This window comes from Antedon mediterranea, chromosome 10, assembly GCF_964355755.1.
Source record: "Antedon mediterranea chromosome 10, ecAntMedi1.1, whole genome shotgun sequence".
Taxonomy (NCBI): domain Eukaryota; kingdom Metazoa; phylum Echinodermata; class Crinoidea; order Comatulida; family Antedonidae; genus Antedon; species Antedon mediterranea.
Window position 1 is genome coordinate 18,110,865 of NC_092679.1, and position 15,112 is coordinate 18,125,976.

At 31.9% G+C, this 15,112-nt stretch overlaps 2 protein-coding genes across 3 annotated transcripts in view; one reads left to right on the forward strand and one right to left on the reverse strand.

Moving 5' to 3' along the window:
* Positions 1-15,025, forward strand: part of LOC140060180 (nephrocystin-1-like) — a 72,033-nt gene extending 57,008 nt beyond the window's left edge. For both annotated transcript variants that reach the window (XM_072106278.1, XM_072106279.1), the window contains 5 exons: positions 12,116-12,228; positions 12,624-12,697; positions 12,936-12,980; positions 13,314-13,430; positions 13,921-15,025. In XM_072106278.1, coding sequence (XP_071962379.1) covers positions 12,116-12,228; positions 12,624-12,697; positions 12,936-12,980; positions 13,314-13,430; positions 13,921-14,073 — 502 coding nt within the window. In that variant the 3' untranslated portion in view covers positions 14,074-15,025. The remainder of the gene's footprint in view (positions 1-12,115; positions 12,229-12,623; positions 12,698-12,935; positions 12,981-13,313; positions 13,431-13,920) is intronic.
* LOC140060856 (uncharacterized) lies at positions 8,005-10,293 on the reverse strand. The gene is made up of 2 exons (XM_072107215.1): positions 10,147-10,293; positions 8,005-8,886 (listed from the first exon to the last, which is right to left on the reverse strand). Exon 2 carries the CDS (start codon positions 8,851-8,853, stop codon positions 8,005-8,007), a length of 849 nt encoding a protein of 282 aa, XP_071963316.1. The 5' UTR covers positions 8,854-8,886; positions 10,147-10,293.
* Positions 15,026-15,112: the final 87 nt, after the last annotated feature.

The following is a 15,112-nucleotide window of genomic DNA, read 5'->3' on the forward strand; positions in this document are numbered from 1 at the left end:
AGTACACACACGTGGAACTTGTTCTCCATTCGCCGTCATCATGCATTTATAATCGTCACCGTGTTTCATCATAGAAGCTGGAAATATTGCAGATAATGTTGTGTATTCTGTATTTTCCAACAAATTCAATTCTGCTCCTTCAGGAATATCGAGCCATTCCATTTTAAAGTCCCCTCTAGTTTCAGAAGTACATGATATTACCACATCTTCACCATCAATGTACATATCACTAGATAGGCTACAGTACGGATATTGTCTATCTGCTACATCATGAACAGTTAATTTACCTGCTTTGGACTTGGCTATAATGTCTGTTCCATATAGTACAACACATTGATAATTTCCTTCATCTGACATTTTAACGTCTGAAATCTCCAGAATTACATTTCTCCTATCAACATCAAACCTCTCTTTATCATTGTAGTCCGGGGTGAAAAGAGCTCCGTCTTTCCACCAGTTGAATGTTATTTGGTTTAGGTCTGCTAATTCTCCATGCAGGATGCATATCAATTTAACATTACTGTGTTTATAAGCTTGAATATCTTCTGGATGGAATGCAATAGTGACATCCACACAGAGACTTTTTGAAATTAAAATGTAAAAGTAACACAAAACCACTACAACCTGCTTTATTGAAGCCATGATTTTGATTGAAATTTTATTTCAAATTTTCCCACTCAAACTCATTTTTAAGTAGGGGGAGTGTGCATTTTTTATAGTTAAAAAAGCCATAAAAATATATCTAATTCTTTTTCCTTTACAGTATTCTTTCTATCTTCAAAATTAAATTTGCAATTTTTAATTATTTTTTGCAAATTACATTACAAATGTTTATATTTATTATTTTAACTACATAACTATTGTATTGGACGTGTGTATTTAATAATGGTATCAACCATCAACCAACCGTTTCTTTTCATGTGATAACATTGTTTGGTCCTGTGCCAGACTAAATATAGATTACAAAGCATTGATACACTTGAGCAAGTTCAAACTAGTTACTGCTAAATAGGCATATACAGTACAGTAGTTGCTAGAACTAATATGATCTTTATTGTTCGAGGTTCAAACTAAAAGTATTCTAATCTACTTTAATATATTTTATTAGGGGGTGGGGGTTCGTGTAAAATAATGATTAATATTCTTTGTGGTTATACCATGGACCTATACATTTATAGGTCCATAGTTATATACACAGAATATTGTGGTTATACAGGATACTGTGGTTATCACACAGGGTGCTAAATTGCATAGTGCTACGAGTACAGATGATACTTTATTAATATCTGTTTATAGTGGTTGTTGTCAGTAACTATTTATTAAATTAAAGTTTAAAATTATTTGGCTAAAAAATGAGGTTATGGCTATCTCTTTAATTAAGTGTGAAGCTGTACTGAATCATGTTAATTTTTAGACATATATTTATTAAAAATCTATAATATGAAGGATACTATATTACTATATATAAGCAGTTTTCTTTAATATTATCTTATTATATTGTTTGTTTGTTTGTATATCAAATTAATAGGTACTTGATTTTCTTGAGTTTTGATAGTTTGTAGACTTTAGCTGTTTTGGTCACTATATCTATGACCAAATATTGTGTGAAAATAAGGAAAGTATTGCTATAGTGAGTAATAATATAAGTTCCCTTTCGACAGTCCTTTTTTTCCTTTTCACTTCCTTGTTCTTTGTTATTCTTGTTTTCATGTCGGAATTAAATACAGTATATCAAATCAAATATTAGGAAGAACAAGGAAGAGTGAAATAGCACAATTTCACTCTTCCCTGCTGGGAAGAATATAGGAAGAGAAAAATAAAGAGAAAGGCATCACTTCTTATGATTCATGCTGAAGTTTAAGTTCTTCATATGCTGAATCATTAAAAAGTTTATCTATATTGTTCATGTCTATCATTTTTTTTTTCGTCTTTCTTAGTTGCTTCTCCAAAATGATGTTCATCTTGTTTGCGGCTCTTTTCGTTGCTATCATCTAATCTATTTGATTTAACACCTTTTTCCTTTCTTCCATCATTTCTTTCCATGACATCATTCTCATTGTTTTCTATACTGTCATACTCTTTGCTGTTTCGTTCATTAATATCATCATCTTTCTTATTATTTAAGATCCCCATGATTTCATCCTCCAATGTCATCTCAGAGTTCCTTTGTGGAATCAATATTTCTTTCGCCTCACCCACTGGTAGATTACTTTTCGTCATCTTGTCTATTACACTGTAGGCCGGATCTGTAGTTTCCTCATACACACTCTCTAGTGACTGCCTTCCTAATGTGCTCTTTGACAATGCTGGCATGCTACTTAAGCTCGGCAGCGGAGGAGGCAGCATCTCTGACATTTGCTGCGTAACTGGCAGCGTGTTTATCGATGCAGAATCAAGAGCTTGCAAATTTATCGACACAGAATCAGAATTCTGTAGTGTATCACTGGTGAGATAACACCGGGGTATTGTTGTGTTCTGAAGAGTGTACGATCCAAAATTGGAATTAGAAGGGGAAATTAGTAGATGGGACGAATAGTTACGATTATTAAACATCAGTCCTTGATGACTCATCATGTTTCTTTCATGTTCGTTGTATTTCAACTTGTAGAGAAATTTACAGCACATGAAAATGATCAATATTGCTAATAAAACTGCTATAATAATAACGACAATTGGTATAAATTCCATTGTTTGACTTTTCTTTTTTCGGATACAACTCTGTAATTAATAAAAATGTAAAAAAGCTACATTCAATAAATAAATATATTTAATTGTTCTACCTTCTCCATTGTATATTATATATATATATATATATATATATATATATATATATATATATATATATAATATATTATATTAATACTACTTTTCTAATATTACTTTTCTAATTTCTTTTGTTTTCTGTAAGAAAATGTAAATTTATTTATAATTGTTCATTATTGTCCTAGTATAACAGTTAGGCCTACAGTAACATGTTAGTTTATATATTGTTTTTTATTTGTTTCTCCACACTCCAACAATTTAATGGAGTAATATAAAACATAAGGGGTTACCCCGGTGTACTAGTACATCACAGCCACTGATCATTAACTGGGCCCTCTGGGAGACCAGTCTTTCAATGAAGAGGTCTCTCAGTATAAATATTAATAAATCAATAAATAATATAAATAATTTACCTTGTGATCAGATCTGTTGATTCCTTATATCCTAAAAGAATTACTTTGTGTTCTTTAAAACACGTTTTCTATTCCGAAGGTGTTTGCATCATTCTTTTTCTTTCATGTTATGTATTTCTATTTTGGATTTGCATACTTTGTACCTGATAATATTGACTAATATCGATTTTGTAAAATTTTCGGTATGAGTAGTTTCTATCGGTTTGATAAAGATTTTTGTGTTTCTTCCTTGTTTCGTATAATTAAGTTTGGTTTTAATCAAATTGATAGTACGAACGAACTTGCGTTTGTTACCCCTAAACGTTAATATTCAAATGAAAAAAGTACAGAGACTAATACAAAAATAAATGTAATTAATTCAATAACATATTTATGACACAGGAGGGACACTTCTTTTTTTTTTTCTAAAGTATATATATCTGTTCGTTTTTGTTCAATGTAATATAAGTTCGTTTTCGACAGTCCTTTTTTTTCTTTTCACTTCCTTGTTCTTTGTAATTCTTGTTTTCATGTCGGAATTAAATACAGTATATCAAATCAATATTAGGAAGAACAAGGAAGAGTGAATATAGGAGGAGAAAAATAAAGAGAAAGGCATCACTACTTATGATTCATGCTGAAGTTTAAGTTCTTCATATGCTGAATCATTAAAAAGTTTATCTATATTGTTCATGTCTATCATTTTCTTTTCGTCTTTCTTAGTTGCTTCTTCAAAATACTGTTCATCTTGTTTGCCGCTCTTTTCGTTGCTATCATCTAATTTATTCGCTATAACATCTTTTTTTTTTCTTCCATCATTTCTTTCCATGACATCATTCTCATTGTTTTCTATACTGTCATACTCTTTGCTGTTTCCTTCATTAATATCATCATCTTTCTTATTATTTAAGATCCCCATGATTTCATCCTCCAATGTCATCTCAGAGTTCCTTTGTGGAATCAATATTTCTTTCGCCTCACCCACTGGTAGATTACTTTTCGTCATCTTGTCTATTACACTGTAGGCCGGATTTGTAGTTTCCTCATACACACTCTCTAGTGACTGCCTTCCTAATGTGCTCTTTGACAATGCTGGCATGCTACTTAAGCTCGGCAGCGGAGGAGGCAGCATCCCTGACATTTGCTGCGTAACTGGCAGCGTGTTTATCGATGCAGAATCAAGAGCTTGCAAATTTATCGACACAGAATCAGAATTCTGTAGTGTATCACTGGTGAGATAACATCGGGGTATTGTTGTGTTCTGAAGAGTGTACGATCCAAAATTGGAATTAGAAGGGGAAATTAGTAGTTGGGACGAATAGTTACGATTATTAAACATCAGTCCTTGATGACTCATCATGTTTCTTTCATGTTCGTTGTATTTCAACTTGTAGAGAAATTTACAGCACATGAAAATGATCAATATTGCTAATAAAACTGCTATAATAATAACGACAATTGGTATAAATTCCATTGTTTGACTTTTCCTTTTTCGGATACAACTCTGTAATTAATAAAAATGTAAAAAAGCTACATTCAATAAATAAATATATTTAATTGTTCTACCTTCTCCATTGTATATTATATATATATATATATAATATATTATATTGCACTTGCACTGATGAAGGGCTAGTGTTGCCCGAAAGCTCTGCTAACTTTTCTGGCTGTTTACTTTATCGTTTTGATTTAGCTTTTCGCTTTTTATTTTTGTATCTCCATTGAGATCCAGCCACTGATACCCACAGCATTGTCATTTTTTTCAGTAATTTGCCTTTGGATTTATATAATATATTAAATAATACTACTTTTCTAATATTACTTTTCTAATTTCTTTTGTTTTCTGTAAGAAAATGTAAATTTATTTATAATTGTTCATTATTGTCCTAGTATAACAGTTAGGCCTACAGTAACATGTTAGTTTATATATTGTTTTTTATTTGTTTCTCCACACTCCAACAATTTAATGGAGTAATATAAAACATAAGGGGTTACCCTGGTGTACTAGTACATCACAGCCACTGATCATTAACTGGGCCCTCTGGGAGACCAGTCTTTGACTGAAGTGGTCGCCCAATATAAATATTAATAAATAAATAATATAAATAATTTACCTTGTGATCAGATCTGTTGATTCCTTATATCCTAAAAGAATTATTTTGTGTTCTTTTTTTCATGTTTTCTATTCAGAAGGTCCATAGATTCAATTTATAATGTTTGCATCATTCTTTTTCTTTCATGTTATGTATTTCTATTTTGGATTTGCATACTTTGTACCTGATAATATTGACTAATATCGATTTTGTAACATTTTCGGTAAGAGTAGTTTCTATCGGTTTGATAAAGATTTTTGTGTTTCTTCCTTGTTTCGTATAATTAAGTTTGGTTTTAATCAAATTGATAGTACGAACGAACTTGCGTTTGTTACCGCTAAACGTTAATATTCAAATGAAAAAAGTACAGAGACTAATACAAAAATAAATGTAATTAATTCAATAACATATTTATGACACTGGAGGGACACTTCTTTTTTTTTCCTAAAGTATATATATCTGTTCGTTTTTGTTCAATGTAATATAAGTTCGTTTTCGACAGTCCTTTTTTTTTCTTTTCACTTCCTTGTTCTTTGTAATTCTTGTTTTCATGTCGGAATTAAATACAGTATATCAAATCAATATTAGGAAGAACAAGGAAGAGTGAATATAGGAGGAGAAAAATAAAGAGAAAGGCATCACTACTTATGATTCATGCTGAAGTTTAAGTTCTTCATATGCTGAATCATTAAAAAGTTTATCTATATTGTTCATGTCTACCATTTTCTTTTCGTCTTTCTTAGTTGCTTCTTCAAAATACTGTTCATCTTGTTTGCCGCTCTTTTCGTTGCTATCATCTAATTTATTCGCTATAACATCTTTTTTTTTCTTCCATCATTTCTTTCCATGACATCATTCTCATTGTTTTCTATACTGTCATACTCTCTGCTGTTTTGTTCATTAATATCATCATCTTTCTTATTATTTAAGATCCCCATGATTTCATCCTCCAATGTCATCTCAGAGTTCCTTTGTGGAATCAATATTTCTTTCGCCTCACCCACTGGTAGATTACTTTTTGTCATCTTGTCTATTACACTGTAGGCCGGATTTGTAGTTTCCTCATACACACTCTCTAGTGACTGCCTTCCTAATGTGCTCTTTGACAATGCTGGCATGCTACTTAAGCTCGGCAGCGGAGGAGGCAGCATCTCTGACATTTGCTGCGTAACTGGCAGCGTGTTTATCGACACAGAATCAAGAGCTTGCAAATTTATCGACACAGAATCAGAATTCTGTAGTGTATCGCTGGTGAGAAAACACCGGGGTATTGTTGTGTTCTGAGTGTACGATCCAAAATTTGAACTGGAAGGGGAAATTAGTAGATGGGACGAATAGTTACGATTATTAAACATCAGTCCTTGATGACTCATCATGTTTCTTTCATGTTCGTTGTATTTCAACTTGTAGAGAAATTTACAGCACATGAAAATGATCAATATTGCTAATAAAACTGCTATAATAATAACGACAATTGGTATAAATTCCATTGTTTGACTTTTCCTTTTTCGGATACAACTCTGTAATTAATAAAAATGTAAAAAAGCTACATTCAATAAATAAATATATTTAATTGTTCTACCTTCTCCATTGTATATTATATATATATATATATATAATATATTATATTGCACTTGCACTGATGAAGGGCTAGTGTTGCCCGAAAGCTCTGCTAACTTTTCTGGCTGTTTACTTTATCGTTTTGATTTAGCTTTTCGCTTTTTATTTTTGTATCTCCATTGAGATCCAGCCACTGATACCCACAGCATTGTCATTTTTTTCAGTAATTTGCCTTTGGATTTATATAATATATTAAATAATACTACTTTTCTAATATTACTTTTCTAATTTCTTTTGTTTTCTGTAAGAAAATGTAAATTTATTTATAATTGTTCATTATTGTCCTAGTATAACAGTTAGGCCTACAGTAACATGTTAGTTTATATATTGTTTTTTATTTGTTTCTCCACACTCCAACAATTTAATGGAGTAATATAAAACATAAGGGGTTACCCTGGTGTACTAGTACATCACAGCCACTGATCATTAACTGGGCCCTCTGGGAGACCAGTCTTTGACTGAAGTGGTCGCCCAATATAAATATTAATAAATAAATAATATAAATAATTTACCTTGTGATCAGATCTGTTGATTCCTTATATCCTAAAAGAATTATTTTGTGTTCTTTTTTTCATGTTTTCTATTCCGAAGGTCCATAGATTCAATTTATAATGTTTGCATCATTCTTTTTCTTTCATGTTATGTATTTCTATTTTGGATTTGCATACTTTGTACCTGATAATATTGACAAATATCGATTTTGTAACATTTTCGGTAAGAGTAGTTTCTATCGGTTTGATAAAGATTTTTGTGTTTCTTCCTTGTTTCGTATAATTAAGTTTGGTTTTAATCAAATTGATAGTACGAACGAACTTGCGTTTGTTACCGCTAAACGTTAATATTCAAATGAAAAAAGTACAGAGACTAATACAAAAATAAATGTAATTAATTCAATAACATATTTATGACACAGGAGGGACACTTCTTTTTTTTTTTCTAAAGTATATATATCTGTTCGTTTTTGTTCAATGTAATATAAGTTCGTTTTCGACAGTCCTTTTTTTTCTTTTCACTTCCTTGTTCTTTGTAATTCTTGTTTTCATGTCGGAATTAAATACAGTATATCAAATCAATATTAGGAAGAACAAGGAAGAGTGAATATAGGAGGAGAAAAATAAAGAGAAAGGCATCACTACTTATGATTCATGCTGAAGTTTAAGTTCTTCATATGCTGAATCATTAAAAAGTTTATCTATATTGTTCATGTCTACCATTTTCTTTTCGTCTTTCTTAGTTGCTTCTTCAAAATACTGTTCATCTTGTTTGCCGCTCTTTTCGTTGCTATCATCTAATTTATTCGCTATAACATCTTTTTTTTTTCTTCCATCATTTCTTTCCGTGACATCATTCTCATTGTTTTCTATACTGTCATACTCTTTGCTGTTTCCTTCATTAATATCATCATCTTTCTTACTATTTAAGATCCCCATGATTTCATCCTCCAATGTCATCTCAGATTTCCTTTCTGCACTCAATGTTTCTTCCTCCTCACCCACTGGTAGATTACTTTTTGTCATCTTGTCTATTACACTGTAGGTCGGGTCATCTGTAGTTTCCTCATACACACTCTCTAGTGACTGCCTGCCCAATGTGCTCTTTGACAATGCTGGCATGCTGCTTAAGCTCGGCAGCGGAGGAGGCAGCATCTCTGACATTTGCTGCGTAACTGGCAGCGTGTTTATCGACACAGAATCAAGAGCTTGCAAATTTATCGACACAGAATCAGAATTCTGTAGTGTATCGCTGGTGAGAAAACACCGGGGTATTGTTGTGTTCTGAGTGTACGATCCAAAATTTGAACTGGAAGGGGAAATTAGTAGATGGGACGAATAGTTACAATTATTAAACATCAGTCCTTGATGTCTCATCATGTTTCTTTCATGTTCATTGTATTTTAACTTGTAGAGAAATTTACAGCACATGAAAATGATCAATATTGCTAACAAAACTGCTATAATACCAACGACCGTTGCTATAAACTCCATTGTTCCACTTGTCCTCTTTCAGATATTACAACTCTGTAATTTATAGAAACAAATAAAAATGTAGTTAAACGCTATAAAAGCTACTTTCATAAAATAAATACTGTACTGGTATATTTTGTTGTTCTGCCTTATCCATTGATGCAGTACTGTACTAGTATTTAGTAATACGAAACAGGATGGGAAGCCAAAGGACGGTGCTCATGAATAATTTATGCATGACCTTTAACAAAGTGGCCAGGTCTTAGTGTGAAATTCTGTCGTCATAACATGAAATTCTGTCATCTTAACTTTTTGAAGAAGATGAAGTTAGCATTTTCCTGTTAACTAGAAATAATGTACATATAAAACCTTAAATATACAGTTTAAATTCAACTTAAAAGTGGAATTTTCGAAACTCTAAATAATATTTGAACTTTAATTGAACTAATTTAATTGTTTAACCAAATAGCATTTGTATTGGGTTGAAATGGCTGTGTTAAAAGCAATACATTTTGCACGGCGTTGGAATGCGACATTCAGAAGGACCCCTGCAAGACAGGGGAGGGAGTGAGATACTGCTGTTCTAGACACCCAAATCAATATACCCAGGCCATACCTAGTATGTAGCCTAACTACTGCCATTAGTACCTAGGTATGCCCCCTAGGCTAGCCCTAATAATAATAATATAGGCCAAGCCTTGTAGTAGTAGTATTACTAGGCATGGTTGTCTCCCTCTGGCCAGTCGTCGTCTTTGCGCAAGGATACCGCAACTAATAAAATGGCTATGTTGACTGTTTATTATTTGACGTACCAGCAAACTCAGAATCTTCGTCGTCCTCCCCCTTCCCGTTCTGTTACGTAAAGTCCCTACTATTATTACATTAGGACGATAATGAACAATATATAAATACTGTACACTATACAGTTTGTAAAAAACATGAAAATTGAAGGTAAATAAAACTTTGAATAGGCATTTTGTAGTTTTGATAAAGGTAATCACTTCTGTAGAAAAAAAAATTATGTTTTCACTTATAAAAAGAGAAAAAATAAAACAGACTATTTAAACTATATTTTGCTTTAATTTGCAGTTTTTTGTTTTTTCAATTTTTTTTTGGATCAAATTTTTGATATCTTTAATTAGTTTCAACAGAATGAATGTTTGTTTTATTAGGATGAGAACCTTTTTTGTTTTGTGTAGGAAAAATTTAAATTTATCTACTTTATTTATCATCGTTTGTTATTGCTGTAGTGTAATAAATAGGCTTTTGCAGTTACCATGTTAGTTTAAATATACAATTTTGATAGTAATTTACCTTGTGATCTTGTTGCTTCCTACGTCCTGAAAGAAAACTATCATTTGTGTTTAGTTCCTTTCTAATTTGTACATCCATTTGTATACAATTCTTGTTCTTTTTGTGTTTTCTATTTTTGCATACTTTGTACAGTACCTGATTATTTTGACTAATATCGATTTTGTAACATTTTCGATATGAGTAGTTTCTATCGGTTTGATGAAGATTTTTGTATTTCTTCCTTGTTTTGTATAATTAAGTTTCGTTTTTTCAAATAAAAGTTGACATCATTTTTATATAGCTGTTTAGAAATATAACAGACTTGCATATAAATACGGCAGTAATTGTTTACTGTTATTATACAAAACAGTAAACAAAAAATTAGTAGATCGTTTACCATACCTAAAGAGCCAACAACATCGGCATGGATTCGAACAAGTCTTCTCGGATAAGGTCCAGTGTACACAGTTTGCTTGTGTGCACTTTAGTAGAAGTTAACCAGGTGAACTGGTTCCCAAAATTGCCTCTGTATCTGAACAGTGATTAATTTACTATTGGTAATCCTTGGCCACATGTGCCTATAAATACATACAGTAACAAAAATAGATTAAAAAAAATGAAGTACAGTGCCCTTAAAGAATTCATCGATATTTTACATTGTTGTATCTTTTTCCATAGCAACTTCTTATACACTAGTTTCATAGTAAGAGATTGCTTCAGCTATTGACTTCTCTTTTACATATGCATATGCATGTTCAGTAATATCTTGAGTTTTTTCAGTAGTTTCTTGTGCATCTTGTATTGGTAGAGAGGTTTGGTAGGCAGGTGATTCTTCCACTTCTAAGTATAGTGCAGTTTGCGGTGGTTGGTTACAATTTGCATATGCATATGAATATTCACTACCTTTATTCTTATTCAAAATGGAACCAGGATTTTCTCTGTTGTGGTATTGGCAACTGTGTTGACATGGGCCGCTATTCTGATGTGGAAACATTTGTGATGAAGTGTGTTCTGCTGATGTAATATTTGGTACTTCTGACATTAATTTTGGTTGTACCACTACTTTATTGAAATCTTCTGAATTACGCTGTTCTCTGAATATCAACTTGTACACAAATTTACACCACAGAAATATGATCAATATTGCTAACATAACTGCTATAATACCAACGACCCTTGCTAACTCCATTGTTCCACTTGTCCTTTTTCAGATATTACAACTCTGTAATTAATAGAAGCAAATAAAAGTAAAATCTTTTTCAGAAATATATGTATGGCATTCATTCTGTATCAATGCAAAAAATTGTTAGTTCCAGTAAAAGCTACTTTTTTTTAGCTACAATTATTTATATAATGTGAAAATAAGTTTTTGTTTTATTCTCCTTGTTTCCTCTCCAGATATTTATTCTCTACCTTATATTAATTTTTCTTTTTCAAGTACAGTACTCCAAGTAGACACTTTTTTCCCAAAAGCTTGATATAAATTTTGGCTGTGTCACTCACATTCTTCATTCCACATAGTATGCTTACAATTACTAGCTTTCATATAAATTTGAGATATAAAGTCATTTACCTTTAAGAGGACACAGATATTGTTGCATCCTTACATCTAAAAAAAACATACAGTATGCTGTTATAGTTCTTGTTTCACATAATCTATTTCAAATAAATTGGATTTTTTCTGCCAATTCCCCTTTTTTAAAAATAATATTTTTTTTTGGACTATACTACCACTGGATTGACTAGTATCGATATTTTTAACATTTTCGATATGACTAGTAGTAACTAGCAGTTAATAAAGATCTTTTCTTTGTTTTTGTAATTACAGATTTTGATCAGTAACCATAATTGAATCTAAAATGTTGAAAAATGTCTAAGAAACATTAACTTAGCAAAATATATTTTTAGGGACAGACACCTATGTAAGGAAAACATTTTGTTTTTTTCTGAAATTTATTTTGATTTTGTGGTGTTTTTTATTTATTTTCAGTTGTTTGCAAGATACTATTGTTAGTTCTTCGTCATACTTACCATTTTTGTCATTCTATCGCAAATGTCTTGCTGATGCCTTGTTGTGTGACAGAATAAATATGCAAAACACAGGTACGGTATTTTATGATGGTATGAATTAATTACCTTGTATACGGTAGGCCTAAACACATCATAGTCTGTTTATTCATATGGTTCTGTATCTCATAAAAGTAGTGCTTTATGAAATCATAGGTTCAACATCATTAGGTCAAAGGTTACTAATTTTTGTTTCTAGAAATAGTAGTATCGTTAAGTTTAAAAAAAATATAAACTGTTGTTTGCATCAGACTAAACCTAATTCCTCTATTACTATCACTCAACCAACAGATTTGCAAGATCATCTGTCTGGCATCATTGATCATAATGCCACAGTGGCACTGACATTTTGTGATTGTAGTAAATTATTAATCATGTTTAATATATATGTAATTTTAAATATTATCCAATCATTATTATTATTCTTTTAGATCAGATACACAGCCCAATTTTAACAGCATTTCCAAAAGCGACTCACTATTCGGACATTATGGATGCTTTCAGGGTATGTATCATCATCATCAACTTCTTCCTTATCAATTCATCATTTTCATTATCATCAACTTCATTATCAATTCATCATTATCATTAACTTCATTATCATCATTATCATCATCTTCATTACCACCAACTTCATCATTATCAATTTCATTATCTCAACATTATTTATTATAATATCTCCTTTCCTCATTATCATCACCGTATTCAATTTGTCTAAGGAAATCTGTTTTGTTTGTTTTCAGAGTGCTTGGGCAGAAAAAAAGAGGTCCCTAAAGAAAATAGACAAGGTAAATTACATTACATTACTTACATATACAGTATAAATTATTTATAAAAACTACTGTGGAGTGTCAGGGTGTTGAGAAATTGGTCAGAGGTATGAACGGAAGACTAGTGATCTGGAGGTCGTGGGTTCGAGAACCAACCCAGAATTATTTGCAAATTTGTTCGCAAGTATTCTCAATGTACTTTGTATAAAGTACAACTTATGTCACAGTAGGGCAAAACATCTGACCAGTATATATTACTTATAATATTCAATATATTATATATTCAATACTTATAAAGATAAAGATTATAATATGGTTGATAATTGGAGATGAATATTTTTTTTTTCTTAGAGAGATGCGGGGCAAATTAAAAGCCTGATGAGTGGCATCTTTATGGACGTTGTATATCCATTATTGCACTCAACTACTTTGCCACCTTATAAGTGGGCTGATATTGATACTGAAAATGTAAGTAGTCAGAATAGTATAAAGCTCTGTCTACACTATGAAACTAAAAGTTTGATGTGCCTAAATATGGTAGTGATATTCCCAAATATGGTAGTGATATGACATCATCATGTCCATATATGGGCACATCACATTTTGTTGTCACAAAAAGTTTGATAGTGTAGACAGAGCTTTAGACAATTATATATATTATTAACTAATGATATACCACTTTGGTTGGCTTCAGTTTTCCTAGACCTACTACCAAAATACATTTGGTCTTCTGATACAGATATCAGGAACATTTACAATATTCACAGTAACACCGTCCACTGCCTGTGTCCTCCTGCAGATTAGGGTACACCTTGAAATGGTCTTTTAATATAATATAATGTTGTGTTTGTAACCATTTTTTCAACAATCAACCTACTGTATTACACAATAAAAAGTTGGGTTTATAACCCAGAATTCAATCATTTTGATATTAATGTTTTCTTTTTACATTTTACAGGAAAGATGGGAAGCCATTGCTGAGTTCATGAAGGCCAACAGAGAAAGCAATGTACTAGCTAGTCATTTGCTCTCACCACACACAATGCATAAGCCTTTTGATATGTCAGAACTAACGTATGATCTTTGTTCGCTATACACACAAAAGAGGTGATCCTCAGTGGGGTGACACAGAGGCCTGAGGCCCATGGTTCAGAAACCTTAAGTGGCCCTGCAACGCTTGTGGCCTTAGATGTTTTCAGCCTTTTTCATTGTATTTTAAAGCCTGTGGGTTTAGCTAGTGAGCTCATAGCTGCTACGCCACTGGTGATCCTAACCTCTATGCAATAGGATGAGAAGAGAGTGTTGAACAGTACTTCAAGTGGTGTTGACAGTTTGGTGGTTAAGATGTTTGCCTACCAATCTCAGCATCCTCGGTTCAAATCATGTTTCTCACTGCGCAAAAGAACATTCCCGCCCAAAAACAGTTTAAGTAAAACTTTGTCCTGTGGACAGTGATAATCGCCTAGCTATTAACTGTAAATCGCAATTATGCCAAATACAATTGATAAGCATTTGAATATTTGTATAAAACATTTTGTGTCCCACTACCAGGCACTACAGTAGTCTAATTTTTCAGAAAATTATGATATTCCAAATTTGTATTTATGAGACCATTTGGACGTAAACAAAAAAGTGTGGTTTTGAAAGAGTAGGCCGGTTGGGAGAGTTCAATGTATTAGACCAAATATATTATTTAACAAGTATAGTCATTTGATGAATTGGTTTATCAGAATAAACCAGGGGTCATTATATTTAATGTAATATACTTTATATCTGTTTTGCCAGTCGAGAAAAAGACAATAGATTCATCATCACAGCCATATTGTAATATATTGTTATAAGTTAGTCATTTCGAGAAAGGATCATCAAGTGGTGATCACAGAGTAGTGTCACATGTATTTCTAATTTGTTTCAGTTATTATAATTTGTTATAAGTGTACGTGTTTTGACTTATTTTATTTATTGAACTTCTCACTAAGATGTACATCCAAAGAAATAGTCATAAAACACATTTAGTAAAGGATGGTCCAGTCCCAATTGCACAGTGGCTGTGTGTGTGTACACCTGGATAACCCCCTATTCACCTCGAAAGATGTACCAGGTTCAAGTGCACATGAAATAGGTGTGTACACTGGACCTACGGTTTATAG

Bases quoted from the DNA above. Each gene is read 5' to 3' on its own strand.
- LOC140060856 (XM_072107215.1), bottom strand. From the start codon at position 8,853: ATGGAGTTTATAGCAACGGTCGTTGGTATTATAGCAGTTTTGTTAGCA.